Source organism: Alosa pseudoharengus, unplaced genomic scaffold (genome assembly GCF_046254945.1).
Source record: "Alosa pseudoharengus isolate Yale_2024_CS ecotype anadromous, Long Island Sound unplaced genomic scaffold, YU_APseudo_1.1 YU_APseudo_1.1_scf_1, whole genome shotgun sequence".
Classification (NCBI taxonomy): Eukaryota; Metazoa; Chordata; class Actinopteri; order Clupeiformes; family Clupeidae; genus Alosa; species Alosa pseudoharengus.
Window position 1 is genome coordinate 41,981,899 of NW_027468564.1, and position 20,000 is coordinate 42,001,898.

At 44.0% G+C, this 20,000-nt stretch overlaps 2 protein-coding genes across 3 annotated transcripts in view; both read right to left on the reverse strand.

Moving 5' to 3' along the window:
• LOC143118982 (galanin receptor type 3) overlaps positions 1-1,562 on the reverse strand; it is a 1,831-nt gene extending 269 nt beyond the window's left edge. Inside the window, exons 1-2 of the mRNA XM_076280171.1 lie at positions 326-1,562; positions 115-211 (exon numbers count right to left, since the gene is read on the reverse strand). Coding sequence (XP_076136286.1) covers positions 115-211; positions 326-1,562 — 1,334 coding nt within the window. The remainder of the gene's footprint in view (positions 1-114; positions 212-325) is intronic.
• Positions 1,563-12,154: 10,592 nt separating this feature from the next.
• ttyh3b (tweety family member 3b) overlaps positions 12,155-20,000 on the reverse strand; it is a 55,649-nt gene continuing 47,803 nt past the window's right edge. The window contains exons 12-15 of one of the 2 annotated variants that reach the window (XM_076289838.1): positions 17,694-17,873; positions 16,290-16,365; positions 13,396-13,469; positions 12,155-13,305 (exon numbers count right to left, since the gene is read on the reverse strand). In XM_076289838.1, the coding sequence (XP_076145953.1) occupies positions 13,206-13,305; positions 13,396-13,469; positions 16,290-16,365; positions 17,694-17,873 (430 nt within the window). In that variant the 3' untranslated portion in view covers positions 12,155-13,205. Of the gene's footprint in view, positions 13,306-13,380; positions 13,470-16,289; positions 16,366-17,693; positions 17,874-20,000 lie in introns of those variants that run through there. The other variant, XM_076289837.1, reaches the window with a different exon arrangement.

A 20,000-nucleotide genomic window follows, 5' to 3' on the forward strand; every position in this document is an offset into this window, starting at 1 on the left:
GCAGCTGTGTCAGCCCCGCAGTTCTCCACGCCGGTGGCGGTCATTTTCTCGTACCCCCTCCTCTCCTCCTCCTCTTCCTCCTCCTCCTCCTCCTCCTCCTCCTCCTCCTCTGGCCTCTCCTTCTCCCCGGTGTCCAGCGTCTCCTCGCGGCCGAAGCTGAAGATCTTGGGCAGGGACGCGAGGGCGAGCGCGGAGGCCGGAGACGGTCCACCGTCGGCGGGGTCAGTGCTGAAGACGGCGACCGGGGCGCTCTGGGAGGTGGCTCCGCTACCTCCTCCTCCTCCTCCTCCTCCTCCGGCGCCGAAGAGCGTGAGGATGCGCTGCTGGTAGCGCGCGCGCAGCTGTCGCGCCGAGCGGTGCAGGTCGCCCACCAGGCAGTAGCAGATGGGGTTGAGGCTGGAGTTGGTCAGGCCCAGCCACTGGGCGAAGGGACGCGCCTGGAGCAGCCAGCTGGGCGGCTGGTGACCGCCACCCTCCTCCCCACCGCCGCCGCCGCCGCCGAAGCCGAAGCCGCCGCAGTCCAGCCACAGGTCAGCCACGTAGAGCGGCAGCCAGGAGGCGGCGAAGAGCAGCACGAGCGCCAGGACCAGCCGGGCGATCCGCCGCCGGCCCCGGAGCTGCGCGGCGTGGAGGGCCCGCGATCGCGGGTCCAGCTCCGAGAAACAGAAGCGGCCGAGCCCTGAGGAGGAGGCGGTGGCGGCGGATGACGAGGAGGGGTGGGGGACGAGGGGGTCGTCGTAGCCGCAGAGCCGGCGTCCGGTCAGGAACCCGACGGCCAGGTTGAAGGAGACGGGCAGGCAGTAGAGGGCGGCGAAGAGCAGCACGTTGTAGGCCTGGCGCAGGCGGGCGCGCGGCCAGGCCTCGCTGCAGACGGGCAGCGCCGAGGGCAGCCCGTGGAGACGCAGCTCGTCCAGCTGCATCATGACGGCCAGCGGCGCGCAGATGGACGCCGACACCGCCCACACGGCCGCCACCGCCGCCAGGATCCGCCGGCGCGTGAAGAGGGAGCGGGCGCGCAGCGGGCAGCGCACGCTCAGGTAGCGGTTGACGCTGATGACCGTCAGGCTCAGGACGGACGCGGCGACGGACACGGCCTGCGTGAAGGGCACGGCGCGGCACAGGAAGCCGCCCCACACCCACGGCACGTAGATGCGGCTCGCCAGCGTCACCGGCATGCACACGCACACCACAGCCAGGTCGCACACCGCCAGGTTGACCAGGAGGACGCGCGTGGAGCTCACGCTGGACAGACGCTCGGAGCCGCGGCGGCCGCACAGCACGCGGATGGACAGCACGTTGCCCGCCACGCCCACCAGGAAGGAGAGCGAGTAGAGCACGGTCAGCGCGATGGTGCCCGGCTCGTGGATGGTCAGGAACAGCTGCCACTCAAGGGCGCCGGCTCCGCCTCCCTCCGGGAAGAGGAAGCTGAAGTCGTCCGTCTGATGTCCCGCCTCCTCGTTGTTGCGGTTGTAGCGGTCGTCGTCGTTGCTGATATTGATAGGGGGTTGCACAGCGTTCAGGTGGCCCAGCACCGCCAGTAGCTGATCCTGAGTCAGATTCATGCTGCTGGGTGGTGCCCCTTCACCATGAGCTTGAGGTGAAGTCTACTGATCCCATTGTTGTAAGGTCATCACAGCGGCTCCTTAAATTGCTGTTTCTTCAAGTGGTTCTTGTTTCAAGGAATTCACAGGAAAAAAAATCCATGTCTGTCACCTTTCTGCTTTTTCAGATTTTGTTCCCCCTACCCCCCACAATCTTCTCTCCTTCAGAGTCAATCCGAGCTAGTCCAAAATGTCACCTGAGATATTTAGAGACAGAGAGAGAGAGAGAGTCAGGGATCTTTTGTCCATGGCTTTCCTAAAAGCAGACAGCAGACAGATGTCGCGGCATCCCCAAATGAAACACCGAAATGCTTTCCGCGTCCTCTCACTTATTTATGCGTTCTCGAGCGAGGTTTGCCTACCGCATAGGTCTAGAAGACGGGCGTCCTGCACTCGGAAAACAAGACCGGTTCGTTCCACCGCACTAGAGTGGAGCACAAACGCTTGACGTTACATGAATTAACCAAACGGCTACCTCCCACGATGACTCATTTTCAAGACTTAAAAGTTCGTGTCAGCGTAGGCCTACTGCTGGGTTATGTTTAGCTTCCCTTCAGGGACTGCTGACTCAATTGCTGTTCTGGTGAAGTAACATTAATTTTGCCGCGCGCCTTTTGGGCTGACGGAGCACATCATGGGATGGGGAAATTCATTCAAGCACGCAATCGCAGTTAAGTATTTCGCCTCACTAGATCATAGATGAATGATATTATTTTTTAATGTATTGAGTTAGTATCATTTGTTTTCTTTCGTATACAATATTCTTTTCAACATGCACTTGCATAGTTCATTCATAGCCTCTACTTCTAACAGAAATCTTCTGAACTTTGCATTTCAAATGTAAAACAATGTATCATGGAGAGCCACTGTTTTATTCCATGAATATTCGAATACATTGAATATGTAAAGATGTAATCTAACTTAATCGTAGCCTATAGTCGAATTACTGAACAGTAAAATGAACCATAAGATCATACCTCAAGCGCCTCGACGGAGCGCGATGGGTAATAACACGAACTTCAACCAGTTACTCTCTTCTTTTATCAGTATGAGAAGAAAATGTAACTGCATACAATTCCATAACAAAACGTGGTAGTTTCACATCGCCCGTTACAGCCATCTCGTTCCTTCTGTACAATTGCCGCGACTGTGGTTTTCCTGCGCGCAAATCTCCGCGCTGAAGAAGTTCAACTGGTTGCCCATGCTTATGATAGACAACTACGCAAAGCCGCTCGCCTCACACCACAGCCGAATAAAAAAAATAAACCAATTAATTTAGAAAATGTGGATCACAGATGTTTGACTGCTAATCCTCCTCGTGCGTAATTGTCGCTCTAAGGCTTAACGAGCGCTCCAAAAATCCAAGTCCTCATGCGCGGCTGGAACAGGCATGCGTAGCAAGGGAGGCTATGGTGAACTGGAGAAAGAATGAGAGGTAGAATGAACGAGAGAGAGAGAGGGGGGGGGGGGGGGGGTCAGTCTTTGAGTGTTATTTCAAGGTTCAAGTCCATCCAGTGAAAAATTTTCAGGTAAGATGAATAGTCTACCAATAGGCAAGCCTTGTGTAATGCCACGCGCCAAATCAGAAGATAATTTGAGGAGATTTGAAAAGCAAATTTGATGGACCGTGTCCGCACTGTTCCAAATCAGATCAGATGATGACTGTTCAGTGTAATAACACTCCATAACCTACCAAATTAGTTTACATTCACATACACAGGCTTGGGCTACATTTAATTTACAAGAATCCGCCACACAGATGTCGATCTGCTCAGTGTTGGTAAATCCTCGTGTGTTTTCAGGGATTGTCGTCAAATCCATAGGGTGTTAAGTTTGATGTGAATATTCTCTTTTTTTTTTGGTGTGAATATTCTCTTTTTTTCTCTTTTTGTTTTACCCTCGCGTGGTGACACTGCTCTTTTCACAAGGCGCCATCTGTCCAGCACGCGCGAGTCCCATCTGCTTGTCGGACACGTCTCTACATTTTTTTTTATATTCACACACGGAATACTTTCAGTATGTATATAACAAAAGACAATTATACAAGCACTACACTATTGCACAGTAGCAATATACTGTAGTGCCTGAAGTGGTATATGTTTCACTGTTTTAGGTAGGCTTGCCTTTTACAATTTCTTAATAAGAAAGTAAAGTAAATTGCTACATTGTTTATGGATATAAGAACATTCACACAACTGAAATTAGCCGACTAGCTTTCAACGACTTACAATAACTCATTTTTTAGAAGGAAATAATGTTAATGTGAAGGAATTTGCCTACAATTTTACTACCTTTCTATATTATTTGAATTTAGGGGGAAATAGACTATCAGTGCATTTTCGGGTCGTTTAAGGTCTTGGTGTTTTGTAGAGTGTGAATTTAGATTTAGTCACAAACAACTGTGACCTTTAAACAGATGATTTCAACATCTTTGGTTGCCCAATTTCACATGCTCACGAAACGATGCTAAATACTTGTAGTTACACTGTCATCCACAAGAGGGGGATGTCTAGTCGCCTGTAATTTGGGCTTGGAGAGGCCTACAACTAGCCTAAAAATCTAGACGCACCCTAGCGGCAGCAAATTACATTTGCTTCCAGGGCTAGCCTACAACAGAAAACACAGCTTCACACACAGGTACACAAGCAGCTCCTATAAATGCACAATTAGTCAGCATATCATAAACCCTACAGAACAACGACCCTTAATAGAACATTAGATCTTCAATATCCCTTATTTTTTGGTAGGTCTGGTCAATTACTTAATTATGACTTAATTTCTTGAATTTCCCCTGGGGATCAATAAAGTATCTATCTATCTATCTATCTATCTATCTATCTATCTATCTATCTATCTATCTATCTATCTATCTATCTATCTAATGCAGACAAAATAAGTTAAGTAAAAACAATCCTTTACAGTTTTCAAAACTGAGTAAATGTATTAAAACAATTAGCACAGACAGCACACCACAATATGTAACTAGTAAGAGCCTCATAACTTACTCAAACAGGTTCAGCGTGTTGAACATGGAAGTGCCATCATAATAAAAATAACTTGTTGTGTCATTGTAAACAGGACAGTCATTCTCAAAGTTACAGTGTACCTGTGTCTAACTTCCTATTCCACAGTCACTTTGTTCTCAAAACTGGTTTAATCACCACATACTCTGACCGGATGGGATTTAACACCGAAGGTGATGTAAGTCAATTGAACATCATATTTTTAAAATTTGCATTTGCAATTTGTTCAGACGAATGAGTTACCAAAGTCACTGATAAACACTGGAAAAGACATCTGGCCACACTACTGAGCTTGAGCAGTTATGAGACGTCTCATTACCCCTCTTCGATCACAAATCTGGCTCCCATCATTTTGGATGAAACTCTCTGCTGTAACCAATAGCTTACCATCCATCCCATTGGCTGATGTTCATATTAGTTAGTAATTAGTTATACAATATAGCTTCTACATGGAAATGGTTTCTGTAGACAGTATGACTTCTTGTGTTAAAATTGCAACAGTTGTCAGGGGAATCTAAAAGTGTAACAACAATTTAACCCTCCTGTTGTGTATAGTTTTGTGTTCCCAGTCAAAAATGACCACTGCATTAAAACGTGTTATACATCCATAGTAACACATATATTATCATCTAATGTTGTGATTGTGATGTGTATCAACTTTCAACTATCAACTCTATTAGATATTACCAGTTTTGAACTTCCATTTGTTATTTATGGCCTGCAGGCCTCATTGGCCTGAGCTCATGAAAGTCAGAAAGGGGAAGATTCTATTGGGGAAAGGTTCTAGAGGGGGCTGGCATAGAAGCAAAGAGGGGGAGTGAGGGTGTGTTTGTGTGTGCGCTTTAAAGTACAGAAGCACACATACAGTCCATCTGATCAATAGGTATGTGCCTGGGGCCTCATTTATAAAGCGTTCTTACGCACAGATTTGATCCTAGACCGTGCGTACGCTCAAATCCATGCCAACGCTCAGATTTATAAAAACCGTCTTTGACGTGGAAAAGTGCTTATCTCCACGTCAGGTTCAAACTTGACGTACGACCATTTCCTTGTGGTAATGCCGGGGTACTGCAAGTAATCTGAGGTCTAAGTGCGATGCATTTTCAAAATTCCAAGACCAACGATCTCATGTCTTTCTTTGCATATGCATGATCAATATCAGAAGATTTTTAAAGACGTTTTTGGACGCAGCTTTATGTTTCATGGTTTGGCATAAAACTGCTAATGAGAACTATAGCCCACTTAAAGGTGCCATGTGTAAGAATTGAGGTAAAAATATCCAAAAAATGAGCTACATGCATCAAAAGAATGAGAAGAAATAAGGGTGATGATGTCATTAAAAAAATGGCAAGGTATAGTGCAGCAGAGATATCAACCAGAATTAGCATGCTAAATTACTAGCCACAGCCCGACAGGTGTCATAATACCAGCTTCGGCCATGGGAGCTGGTATGCGGGCAACATAACCGCCAGCCAAACTGCAATACACGTTTCTCGGTTGTTACTCTAGGGTAGACCAACTCACTTTCTGGAGGTATACTGCCTCCATCTTTTATGGAATGTGGAGTATGAATTGATTTTTCGGCGGATATTACACATGGCACCTTTAAGAAAGTGAAAAAACGTACAGTATAGCTTACTTATTTCATAATATCTAAAAAACACCAAGACCTACGATAGAATGATTGAAACATTATTACAGGTGATCTAGTATATTTGGTGTTCTCACCAATCTAATATTGACCATAAAATGTCCAATTGCCCTCGTTTAGGAGAGGAAAAGTACATTTGTGCCAGGGATGTAGTGGTAAAATAAGAGGTGGGTGAACTATGAATTCTGCAATCTCGGTGAGGTGGACTGCGCCATGCGGTATCGGATTTTTAAAAAAGGCATTCAGAACATGTTTGATAATGGTGGAGGTTAATGTACAGTATTGGGAATATAGGATAGTATTGTATAATACAGTTTTAAATGTTAAAAGTGAATAAACTCTTTTGAGAGCTGGATAAACTAAGAGGTGGGTAGGCCTAAACTCTATTTCTGAAATTGCAGAGGTGGATAAACTGCGTTTACTTGCGTTTAGCCTCCACTACATCCTAATTTGCGCTCATAGGCATATTCCCAGCTCCGTAACAGAAAGGTAATATTTGAATGTAAGCTATACAATGTAGGCTATATATATTTTATATCATATATAGCCTACACAACCAAGGGACGGAAGTTATCCTCTGAAAGCAGGGCATCTTCATATTTAGTGTTGCGTCGGAGTTGCGTAAAGAGGTGCAGAGCGCGCACCTGTTTGCTTTTTCATAGTTCATAGGTTGCTCTGACCTGAAAAAAGGGCACCCCCCCCCCCCCAAAAAAAAAAGAAAAAACCTCACAGGCTATATGCAGGACTGAGAATAACAGTGTCTTTTTTAAAATATATACACAAAGAAGTAAAACACTGAAATACAGCACTTAATCACCTTAACTTATCATTATTGTAATGCCCTTAGTGGTATTTATGTTCTGCTCAGGCAAGATCTTTGAAATGACCTCTAAAATAGCCTATGTTTTTTTAGATTACAATTATTTAGCATGCAGCTCTTTAATCCTGTACTTTCTAGCATGGTCCTCTCATCTCATATTTGGTGATCATCACTTAGGCCTTCCTGTCCTGTGCCTCCTCCTGGTCCACATTTTCCTCAGTCTGGAGGTTTGTGACTGCTCCTCACCTTAAATGTAATGTAATTATGAAACATTGCCATTAGTAGGCTAAAATACGAGTCTGATTAATTAATCAATTCGTCTACACAATGTCATGTCATCTTTATCACAGTGCAAAGTCTCTGTCTCACCTGCTGGTTGGCTTTTTAGCAGCCAACCCTGCAGTGATTGCTGCCTCCCTGAATTGTCTCTCCCTCCTCTCCTGAATCTGACTCTTTTCAGTGGGCATCTTGGCTTCAAACAATACCCAAAATACTAGTGATAGGATTTAGGCATTTAACCATTTTGAATAAAATAATGAATGTGATGCATTACTTCCATCATTCATTCTTCTTGCTAAAACGAAATGTGAGAAATTAACTATCAGCAGACATGTAGCTTAGTTTGTCTAATGCCTACCAAAAAAATAGTAACCTATAGGCTATGTGATAACGGGCTGCTTCTCTGCAAGCTATCTGTCTGATTATTTAGGCTAAACGTGGCAAACTCAGCCTGGATTTATGAAGATTTTAATTCATTTCATAAAACTTGATGACGATGATCGTTCGTTTGTTATACATCACAAACTCACCTTTTCCGACAACGTTGAGTCGTCTCATATGACAACCGCGACAATCTCCTTCTAGGGCCGCTTATGCAGGCTCAGCTCAGGTGAAGTGAATGAGGATTTGTGATTTTTTTTTTATCTAGGCCTACGTGAAATTCTGCATCCATTGTACGATTTATTTATTTATTTTCCCCATTGGAAGGGCAACATGAGTCAAGAAGGGCATATGGGCAGATGCCCGGGCAACCTGCAACCCCCCTGTGCACGTCCCTGGTTTTATGCCAAACCATGAAAAATTAAGCTGCGTCCAAAAACGTCTTTAAAAATCTTCTGATATTGATCATGCATATGGCAAAGAAAGACATGAGATCGTTGGTCTTGGAATTTTGAAAATGCATCGCACTTAGACCTCAGATTTACTTGCAGTACCCCGCGGCATTACCACAAGGAAATGGTCGTACGTCAAGTTTGAACCTGACGTGGAGATAAGCACTTTTCCACGTCAAAGACGATTTTTATAAATCTGAGCGTTGACATGGATTTGAGCGTACGCACGCTCTAAGATCAAATCTGTGCGTAAGAACGCTTTATAAATGAGGCCCCAGGACTCAATTTTATACACTAACCATTTTCTGATCCATTCATTTTTAATGGCTGGTCATTTCTGACCAGGAATACAGTTGGGGTGTTCTAAAGTTAAATAAAATACCCAAATTGTTATGGAAATGATCAAAATTTGTTTTGTGTGTTCAGATGTTAACAAAATCATGGAGCCTCATGATAGTCAGAATAAATTAACAATATTAACATCACAAAGGCGAAATGTGCTATTCTGTCTTATTTTCCAGTTACTGGGTTATTCTATGTTTCAAAGTGACTTCAATCACACAAATCTTTGTCAGTTAAAACTTTAATCCATTTTAAAACATTGAATTCAGGCTCAGTTAGGTCATCATTACTTAATTTTTTGACATGTACAATAGTTTAGTAATCACAAATCGATGAAAAAACAAACATTAAACAAAAAAATGTCATAAAAAATCTACATGACTGTTATCAAAACAGCTGATGGGTGATAGTTCTTATTCACAATTAAGATCCACGCCGGCGCAGGCGTCACGGTTCTATACAATTAAAAAATCTACAGAGACAAAGAAGAAAGAGAAAGAAAGAGAGAGAGAAAGAGAGAGAGAAAATGTGTAAGGTATTACGAAAAAATTTAACCGTGTAGAAAACATTACGAAAAGGCAATTCTCATTTTTTTTTAAAACCATGTAATTATTTTATGATCACCATCGTGCAACACCTGTTAATACGTTGGACATACGGTAGTATTACGAAGCAAAGATTGTCAGACTCTCACTGTTAGTGGTCTTACACTTGGTAACGAACGAATGACATTAAAATCATTACAGTGCTCACTCTTCTTTTTGTTTTTAAGGGAAAAAATATCATAAGCACCTTTGAAATTCAATACAGCAGATTCTATTTTTGACAGATCATCACTAGAGCATTACAGTGAAATGATAGAGCCACAAGAGTTACGAGTGTGTGTATTTTTTTTCCATGTTTCTTTTTTAATCAAGATTTTTGGGGCAGTTTAGAGTTGTAATGGAGGCGTTGTGTGTGTGTGGTGTTTTGCATTGTAAGGATTAGAGTGAAAATGCAGTGTTACTTAAACAAGGTGCAGTGTTGATGTTAGTGTGTTGAAGTCCGTATGTGTATTCATATACAATTGTGTGTGTGTGTGTGTTAGCAACTCTGTATATGCATATAATACTGTGTGTATACATCCTTGCTTTTTTGAACCTGTCTGTCTGTATGTATGTATGTATGTATGTATGTGTGTGTGTACATCTGTGTGTGTGTGTATCTGCATGTGAAGATATGCAGAGCCCCTTTCTATTTGTGAGCATTACCCAAGTGCTGCGACCACTACCTGTTCATACTGTGAGAGAGAGAGAGAGCAACACCGAACGAGCAACAGAAAAAAGATGCAGATTCAATCCCTTCTCTTCCTTCAAATCTTTACACAGTCCAACACCTGGCTTCATCCCCCTACCCGTCATATCTCCAACGACAACCACCATTGTTCTCTTCCTTTTGTTTTGTTGTCTCTCTTCCCTTCAGTAGCCAGGTCAAACAGTTTGTGCTTTTTGAGCTGAAGAAGAGGCAGAAGAGAAAGAAGAAAAAAACCCGAAAAACATTTGTTAGTTTTTTTTTTTCTCATCACGGTCAGAGTTTTTTTTTTTTTTTTTTTTTGTATGATTCCCTCTTAACCGCTTTTGAGTTAGTCTTTATGTTCAGCTAGTCCTAGAAAATGGTGTGTGAGGGGGGGGGGGGGGAGACAGCATTCCAGGTGAAAGGCTTGAGAAAGAAAAGAATGGGGGATGTACAGTACGTGTGGTTCAATTTCTACTCCTTCATTCGATCACATCCCCCCTGTTCACGGCATCTCCTTCAGATTCCAGTCTGGGAGGCAATCCAACGCAACGCTCACTACTGCTCCTTCTGAACCTCCATTCCGCTGTCTCTCGGAATACAAAACGAGATAAAATAACAAAACACTGAATTAAGATAAAGTGTTCTTCCCTCCATGTCCATTTTTTCCCCTCGTTGTCTTTTATGATGCCAAATGACGGGCCAATATACTTCAGCTTCAGGGAAAGATTTTACATGTGTGTGTGTGTTTGTGTGTGTGTGTGTGTGTGTGTGTGATTCAGCTCACGTATGTACAGTACCCTCCAGAATTATTGGCACCTCTGCTAAAGACTGGTTTTTAGTCAACTTTAGCAGAGGTGCCAATAATCCTGGATGGTACAACATACTTCAGCTTCAGGGAAAAATGTTACATGTGTTTGTGTGTGTTATGTGTGTGTGTGTGTGATTCAGCTCACGTATGTATGTGCTCAGAACAAAAACAGCAATTAGCAATACCCATTGCAAATCAGAGTAGAGCATTTCCACCGTGCATAATGCAGTTACTGCACACACACACACACACACACACACACACACACACACACACACACACACACACACACATTAAATATTTAGGTATGCCCCCCCCCCCTAAAATAACAATTTCAAAACAAAACATGTACCACCACAGATTGGCACACCGCTCTAGTCATCTGCCAAGGCTTTGATAACAAGACTGATGTCCTTAAAATGAAGAAGAATGTCCTTAGACCGTTCATATAGTCTCTATACATAGACACAAGACTTAGAGGAGGAGGGGAGAAAGGGGAGGGAGAGGGAGTGAGAGAGAAGGATGGAGAGAGGAGGGAGAGAGAGAGAGAGAAGGAGGGAGAGAGGAGGGAGAGAGAGAGAGAGAAGGAGGGAGAGAGAGAGAGAGAAGGATGGAGAGAGGAGGGAGAGAGAGAGAGAGAAGGATGGGAGAAAAATAGAGGGAGGGAGAGAGAGAGAAGGAGGGAGAGAGGAGGGAGAGATAGGCAGTGCACCAAAACAAGTGGAGTCTATCCTCCATTATGCGCCTACAAAAACACTTAGTATATACATTAGTATTGAGATTAATGTGCTGTGGCATACTGTTCCCTATGGATTCACACACACACACACACACACACACACACACACACACACACACACACACACACACACACAAACTACTCGATGTGTTATCCTGCTCTACTGTGTGTGTGTGCATACTGTAGTCTAGTAACTGGGCGACCTGTGCTAGTACAGTCCCAGATACACTACTCCCTCCCTCTCTCAGACACACGCACACAAAGCAGAACATATACAAAGAGTGAATGGCTCAGATTGTCTATGGCTGTAGCTGAAGAGGAAATGGTATCTCTGTGTGTGTGTGTGTGTGTGTGTGTGTGTGTGTGTGTGTGGCCTTGTTTAAACATCCAGGTTGAGCGAGTGGTCCGTCGTTGTGTTCATCGTAGAGGGTGGAGGTAGTGGTTTTTTTTTGTTTGATGTTTTTTTTTATTCCTGTAGGCTTTTAAGACCCGGTTTGAGATGGATTCGCTTGCTCGCTCGCTTGTCTTCCAGGACTGTGGGCTATTGGCAGTGTTGGATCCAGATGGTGGTGCCACGTCGTCTTCCAGCTGTGGCTGTGACTGCTGCTGGGCAGGTGTGCAATTAGTGGCGTTCAACAGGTCGCTTAATCGATCACAGAGGGTGAAATTTGATTTCAGGGGGATGGTTAGAGGGCTAGGAGAGGCCAGAGGGGCGGGGGGGGGGGGGGGGTTGGGGGGGGATGATCACATTTTATCTCTGTTTGTATCGATCTGCAGGCTGCAATCTCCTGAAAGCCTTGTTGTGACGTTGTGTCTGTGGTGAAATTACAAGAGAGTGTTGTTTTCTAAACACTCACTCTCTCTTGAGCTGAGATGACTGTAGAAGAACAATGCTTTGGGTAAAATACAGCTGTGATGTATTTTAAAAACTTTATAAATATTTGTAGGTAGCTGAGGTGTTAAAATGATTTAAAGGACAAAGGTCACCGATGACCGGCAGAATACATAGCTTAGCCGATGGACAAGGAAATAGAAGTAGGGTTTTTCATGAATTCATGGATTGCAGGGTTTGATTGCTATGATAAAGTATTATCATGTATCAATCTTTTTTTCATTAAATGAATTGCATGGACTAGGGGGTTCAAGATAACCAATCGATTGTGCAGGGTTACTTTGGGTATTTTGGGATATCCAATGGATAGGAAAGAGACACTTTGGTTTTTCTTAGGATTATCAATCAATTGGAGAGAATGACTTTTGAGTATTTCAAGTTGAAATTTCAAGTTCAAAAATCAGTCTGTTTTTCAGGATGACTAATGGATTACAGAGTTTGATTAAAATGTTTGTTTTGTGACTATTTTAATTGGCCTATTGACATACCTTGTTTAGATGGCTAATGGATCTCAGACTCATTTAAATTGTTTCCTTTAAGATAAATGGGGATGGTTAAACTCTGAGTGTGTGCCCCAGGGCTGACCAGTGGATGCCAGAGTATTGGATTGGACTTTGTGGGTTGTCCCCAGGTGCGCATTAAGGGGTTCTTCCCAGGGATGATCAAACGATGTCAGACTTGTGGTTTTCACACATTGAGAGAGGTGAGGAGGGTTATTCCCAGGGATGACCAGTAGATGCCAGAGTAGTGGCTAGGTTGCTGAGTTGAGTCGAGTTGAGTTGCGTCGTGGTAGGTAGCAGGTAGCGTGTGTTAGTGTATGGAGGAATGTGGCCGTTGGATGGCGGAGGCTATTCCCAGGGGTGACTAGTAGATACCAGAGCAGTGGATGGGTTGCTGAGTTGAGTTGCGTCGTGGTCCCTTGTGGGGGGCAGGTAGAGTGTGTTAGTGTATGGAGGAATGTGGCCGGTGGATGGCGGAGTTGGGCCGACTGTTAGGGGCAGAACGGCTGTGGGAATCGGGGCGGAGGTGGGGGTGGGGGTCGGCACGGAGGTGGGGGTCGGCGCGGGGGTGGGGGTCGGCGCGGAGGTTCGGGTGCTGGTGCTGCTCTGCTCGGCCACCGGGGGTCTGTTGTTGTTGTTGTTGTTGCTGCTGCTGCTGGTCGGGACGGCTGTTGGCCAGGTACTTCGCCCTCATGCTTGAGGTGTACTGCGGAGAGAGAGAGAGAGAGAAGAGGGATGGAGGGAGGAAGAGAGAGAGAGAGAGAGAGGAGGGAGGGAGAGAGAGACAGAGAGATAGAAGACAAGAACGGAGAGAAGAGATAGTTAGAGGGGATGGGTTGAGAGAGACAGATGAAAGATGGGTTGAGAAGGAGAGGGGTTAAGAGAAAGAGACAGAAGAGAGAAAAGGAAGAGGAGGAGATTGGAAGATGGAAGAGATTGAGACAGAGAGGGAAAAAAGTGAGTGAGGGGGGAAGAACAGGTGTTAAAAAGAAAGAGAGAAGGGGTGAGTATGATAGAGAGACAATAAAAAGGGAGAGAGGCTAAACAACAGATGCACTATACTGGCAAAAGCCAAACTTTCCAGAGTTCAGGAAGAGTGAAAAAGAGGATTTTTGATTTGTATTGAGCTAGGTAGACATACTTTCTTGCCACCATAAGAGGGTGCTGTTTCTATGTGTTCCAGAAATCAGCAGCTACAGAGGTTAAAGCTTTGTTAAAGTAGATCAGATTACAGTTTTTGCGTGTTGCTATGGTGATTAGAATAATGTGGAGAGGAGAGCTCAACCAGCTACCAAAAGTAGATGATTTGTGTTTATTTTTATTTCCAAACTGTAAAATGAATGTGACCTTCAAATTGTGTTCTATCCTTGCTCTTAATGGACCTCTCAAGTCTATAAGCATGCATTTGTGTGTGTGTGTGCATGTGAATGTGTGCAAATATGCAAACAAACAGGTACTTTTAAGGCTATGAGGGTAAGGGGAAAAGAGTTCACAAACAACATATACATACAACACATGACAAACACCACAAACACACATACAAACAACAGTCGATGAGTCATTTGGACAGCCTGATGTTGTTAAAAAAGAATTAGCTTAGGGGGGCCTTGCAAAGGCCAACAAGGAAAGCTGAGGGGCGGGTGATGTTACAGAGGCATAATATTATGAAGCAGGGGAATCAGTTATCAAAATGACCTGGAAGTGATTGCGGCTGAAGCACAGCATGAGGTCAAACATGGTTTTAGTTCCTGGGGTGAATTTAAGAAAGAAAAAAAAGAGAAAAAAACTCCACACACATATACAACTCATAACAGCCTCCAGGAAGAATGACAAACGAAGCCACGGGGGGTGTAAAGCAAAATGCCTCTTAGAAGCAGGAAGCACACAGTTACATTGCAGGACTAGACTACATGAATAAGGACTGGGGGGGGTTTGCTTCACACCATGGGCTGTACCAAAGTGGGGGCATGTGGGGTGGATGGGAAGGGGGGGCAGCGACAGGGGCTGGGTTCACAGAACAGTAAAGACAAACATGCTGGAGGGGTAGGGGGGTGATGTTGGGAGGAGGAGGAGGAGGGAAGAAATTGCAAATTTGTTGCCATAGCTACGAACAAGAGGTGCAGTGCACATCATCCCATGGAATCGTTCGGTCTTGGAGAAGAAGCCGAATTCCGCAGAGAGGCACAAACAAAACAAAAAAACAGAGTCTACCATAACCACGGAATCAAGGCCCCATACAGTCTGATGTGAACAATGGTCTCTCTTGCATTCTGTCACTCGCTCAAGAGAAAACTGTGTATGATTTTTTTTTCTTTCGCTTTTGTGCTTTAGCACTGCAGAGATGGGGGTTATCATATACACATGCGCACAGCAAATAAAAAACAAACCAACCAGAGAGATGCCTCCTCTTATCCCTTCAAGTCCTTGGGACGTTGCAAAATTAAGGTGTGAAGAATTCCCCTTTGCATGCTAAAACCCCCCCATTAAAAAAGAAAAAGGATATTATAATGGCAGCTGTTGGGGAGGGTACTCGGGGGGGCAGGGGAGTAGGATGAAGAAGGGACTGAGAAATAGAACTGAAACAACGGAAAAGAGGAAAGAGGGATTCGTGCGCGACATGACAAGACGCCCGCTAAAAGGTGAAATGTCCCCCAAAAATGTTCCTTGGGTGGGTGGCGGGGTGGCTTCATGCAGTCTTCATGCATTTTCCCATCAGCCACCTCTCCGGTCGCTCACAGGAAGTGTTGACGACAGAGAGCTGTGATTGGCTCGGGCAGTGATTGACTACTTCTTAGACCAATAGCGGAGAAGAGCTGTGTCCTCCGTCAACAGCCCTCTCTTATAGATAAGGTCCTGTGTGTATGAATGTCCAGGCTGCCAAAATGACCCTAGATGGGGGGGTACCCTCTGTGAAGTGGTAACTCACTGTGTCAAATGGCAAGAATTGCGTGTGATGGGTGGTGTATTTGAGGACGAGTTATGTGTCAAGAGTTTATAGGTTTCTAGAATTCTATTGGGTTTGGTGGGTGAAAATGTCAAACAGTTGTAGTAAAATAATGTAAAAACATACCCTTAAAATAAGGTTCTATATTTAGATGGATTTATGTAGAAAGTAATGTATTATAGGCAATAATAAAATTAAATAAATCATAATTATAAAATGATAATTTTTAAAATGTAACCACAAAGCAAGAATACACCATAAAATGTACCCACAGTACCATAATGTCCAAATAACGCAATAACGTTCCTACACACAATGTACCCATAAACCGGGAAGCAGGAATACACAATTTACCTGTAGCCATGTTCCCTAAAGGTGAATGGAGTGTGTGCTTCACTAGGGATGGGTGTGTGTGTGTCCACTCAAAACAGTGTAGAGCTCACTTCACGGAGGGTTGCGATGAGTAGTGTAGTGTTTGTGTGAATGTGTAGTGCGAGCATGTGTGTGTGTGTGTGTGTGTGCATAGCGTGTGTGTGTGTTGTGTCCACTCAACAACAGGAAGTGAGCGAAGTGTGCACTTACAGAGGGCGGAGGGGACTCCCTGCCAATCAGAGGAGTGTTCTCGCAGCGGGGGTTCTGAAAGTTAGCATTCTGGCTCCTGCGTCACAAATGAGAGACGGTGGTTACACTGGCTCCCGCCTCGCCGGGTCGACTCGAGGGGAGGGCAGGGGGGGGACTCTACCCTCCCAAAACAGCTGGTAACCCACATAGTAGGGGAATGGTGCATGTTGTTCACCTAATTTCCTCACTCTAGATTGCCCTAATTTCCTGTTTAGGCTTTTTTATGGTATATGTTAATATATATAGGCCTACCATATGTGAGTTATATATTTTTTAATTATATGTTGAACAGTTGAATGGTTATGCGAAAGTATGTGTTGAAGGATTGTGTGAAAGTAAGTTGAAGGGTTATGTGGAAGTTATTTTTAATGTTGAGAAAAGGGTAGTAAACCCCTATTTGTCAGTGACTATGACATGGAGTTTCCTGATTGGTTCACTCCTCTCAGAACCGGACTCTGATTAAAAACAAGGGTCGACTACATCTTGACTACCTTCATGAAATGATTGACAGCTTGATCATGCAATGGAGATTATGCTCGTGGGATGGTCTAATGCATTACTCTACCACTGTTAAGTGTGTTTAAAAAGGTCCACTTAACACTAGCAATTGCTCATCAATGTGTGCTAGATTTGTATGATGAGGATTATTTGGTTATTAATGTACATCAGTAGCCAAGTTAATGTCCTGTGTGAAGGAGGTTAGAGCTACATATCTTAGAGAGATGGACTCATCATATGTAGTGTATTTTCTTCATAAGTCTGGATTTACATGTATTATAAATACTGTGTAACACAAGTATTTGTATACAGTAAAAGGAGCTAACTGTTTACTACTAAATGGATCTGGGACTATTCTGGCTATCAAAGAAGTATATTAAGTGTAGTATATGATCAGTATTAGATTCATGATTTTAATAATAACATTTGTAACGAGCACTGTTAAAAAATAACATGACTTAGAAGTGTAATGATATGTAACAATAAAAATATCCATGCAGTACTAGCTGTTAGCTCATGCTAATGCCATGTGTGAATAGCCTAGCATTTACTGTTAATGGTGCACTGTGATATTCTCACTCCATGCATGGTAAGTGGTTAGCACCAATGTTAGCTAAACCCATGTTTTTAAGCTTCACACTTATTGCCTAACAGCAGGTTGATTCATCTAAATGTCTATGTTTGACCATGCAGTACTGCTAAATAGCATTAGCTAAACTTAGGCGTGTTTTATCAATGCCTAGCATACTCTTGGTGCCTTACGGGGGCATTGGGGGTGCTTTAGGCTAGCATAAATCCACTAATCCTTCACCAGTCATGCAGCATTGTAGATATATACACATAGCGTTAGCGTTGCGCTACACTCACATGTACTCGGTTACGGGCGCGTTGCTGACGGTGTGAGCCGCGGCCGGGAGGCTAGCCTCGCTACCGTACGTGCTGCTGCCGCAGCTGTACAGGCTGGGCATGTGCACGCGGTACAGGTTATCGTGAGGCTGCCGCGTGCCGTGGGCCGCAGAAGACTCGTCACCGTCATCGTCCTCACTCCTTCGGAAGTCGAGGGGGATCGGGGGTGGGGGTGGTTGGGGAGAGGGTGGAGGAAGGGGTAATTACGGGGTGGGGTGGGGTGAGGTGAGGTTGGGGGGTAGGTGAGGGAGGGGGAAATAGAAGAGTGAGATAACATCCATGCTAACCAATCCACCAGCTAACCCACCAGTTACGGCTCTTCTCCAAATCCACCGCTAGCTTATACGATTTGGTCGTTGGTCTTCACATCTCTTCACTTTGTCAACACACACACACACTCTTTCACACACGTTTCAGACAAACCAGTATATCATCAAACTACAGGCCAACTGATAGTCACAGAGACAAGTGTCATTCAACATGTGGATTGTACTGTGGGTTCAATGTGGATTGTATGTGGTCCGTATTTAATTACAACTTACGAGCAGTACATAAAACACATATCAAATTCCCCAGCTTGCTGGCTAACTAAAAACAGGAAGGAATAGGAATGGGCATAGAGTAGACACTTTAATGCCTCTTTAAGGCTTTGTTGTTGGCCTGCTGTTAGTCTGCTAGCACGGTAGCTCGAAAGGCCAGATATAAAGATGCTTTCAAATTCTGAGACCAAAAATGAGAGCAGCTTCTGGGGTCCTCCAAATTGATTGTCTTGTTGTCAAAAAACATTTGTCCACTGGACTACAAATTGGCCTTAACCATGAAAGATACATTCAACCCCAAAAGTACATTATAAAACGTCAGTGATTAATTTAGAGAAAAAAAAGAAAGAAAACTGGGTCACAACAGGCTAAATATTTAAAGATGTTTGTCATCACATTGGCTATTTCAAGGGGCAGAATTCATCTTTAGTCCCAACAGCTATCGATATCTTCAACAATTCTCTCAACCTCTCTCTCTCTCACCATGCACCCATATGATCTGTTGAAAACGACTCAAGATTTATTCCTCTGTAAGGGAGATCACAATAGGATAAATATTCAGAGATGCAGGCATTTTTCCTAAGGGTACGTCAGTTCATGCATCTAAACGATGAGTGAAATATTTGTGAAGGGGATGGGGAGGTAGGGAGGTTAAGATTACCATGAGACACCACAAGAATACAAAAAGTCACGACTCAAAATCTGTTTTGGCCAAAAATGACCAAAAGGAAGGTCCATGATCGCCAAAGAAAACAACAAAGAAATAAAAGAAATGTATACCAAAGGAAATAATATGTGATTAGATCATTCTGGATGGAACAGATTTGGATGCCACCTGATTTATATATAAAAGAGCTGTCTAATGCCTTAGTAATTTATTTTCCTCTTTCATCTGCATGTGTTAGCATCTACTACTACATCATCTACATAAATAAAAATAAATAAATTACATTAAAAAACACTCTCCACTCTTTAAACCAGTCCAGTGATAGGTCCTGTATGAGGTTTTTTTTATGACAAAATGCCGATAGAAACATAAAACGATAGATAGATAGCAACAGAATGCGAAGAAACAGCCGTTTTGTGTTTGTCAACAACACCTATTGCTGTGTGTGTGGTCCACTATATCCACTGAAGCTAGCATGCAAACAAGCTAGCTCTGTAGCTTACGTCTTACACACGTAACACCACGCGCACCACATATGCCACTGCACTGAATACTATGCAAGTCAAAACAAACTGAACCTTACAGAATTCTGCACAGCTCATTTAAAGTTAAAGAAGGTCAAAATACCACCCACTCCTAGTGGCTTTGCTATCTTCATTGAAAGGTCACCTATAGCAAATAAAGTGGGTTGTCAAAGTCTTTTGCCAGTAACTGATGCTGACGTGCTGTGTCAGAACACGGAGGTGTTTTTGGGTTTGAGATGATGCACCTGCTCTCCACTAGAGGGCAGCAGTGGCCTTACTTCTGGGAGGTCGAAAGCCAACTGCTGGTCTGAGAGCAAAGCCTTATATTCTTCACGACTCTCCAACTCTCCTGACTCACATGCATGCACAGGCACACACACACACACACACACACACACACACACACACACACACACACACACACACACACACTCACTCACTCACTCACTCACTCACTCACTCAAACAGCATTTGAGACGTAGGCTATTCACAGGATAAGTGATTCCATAACATGAAATCCCTGTAATCGCACTACAAA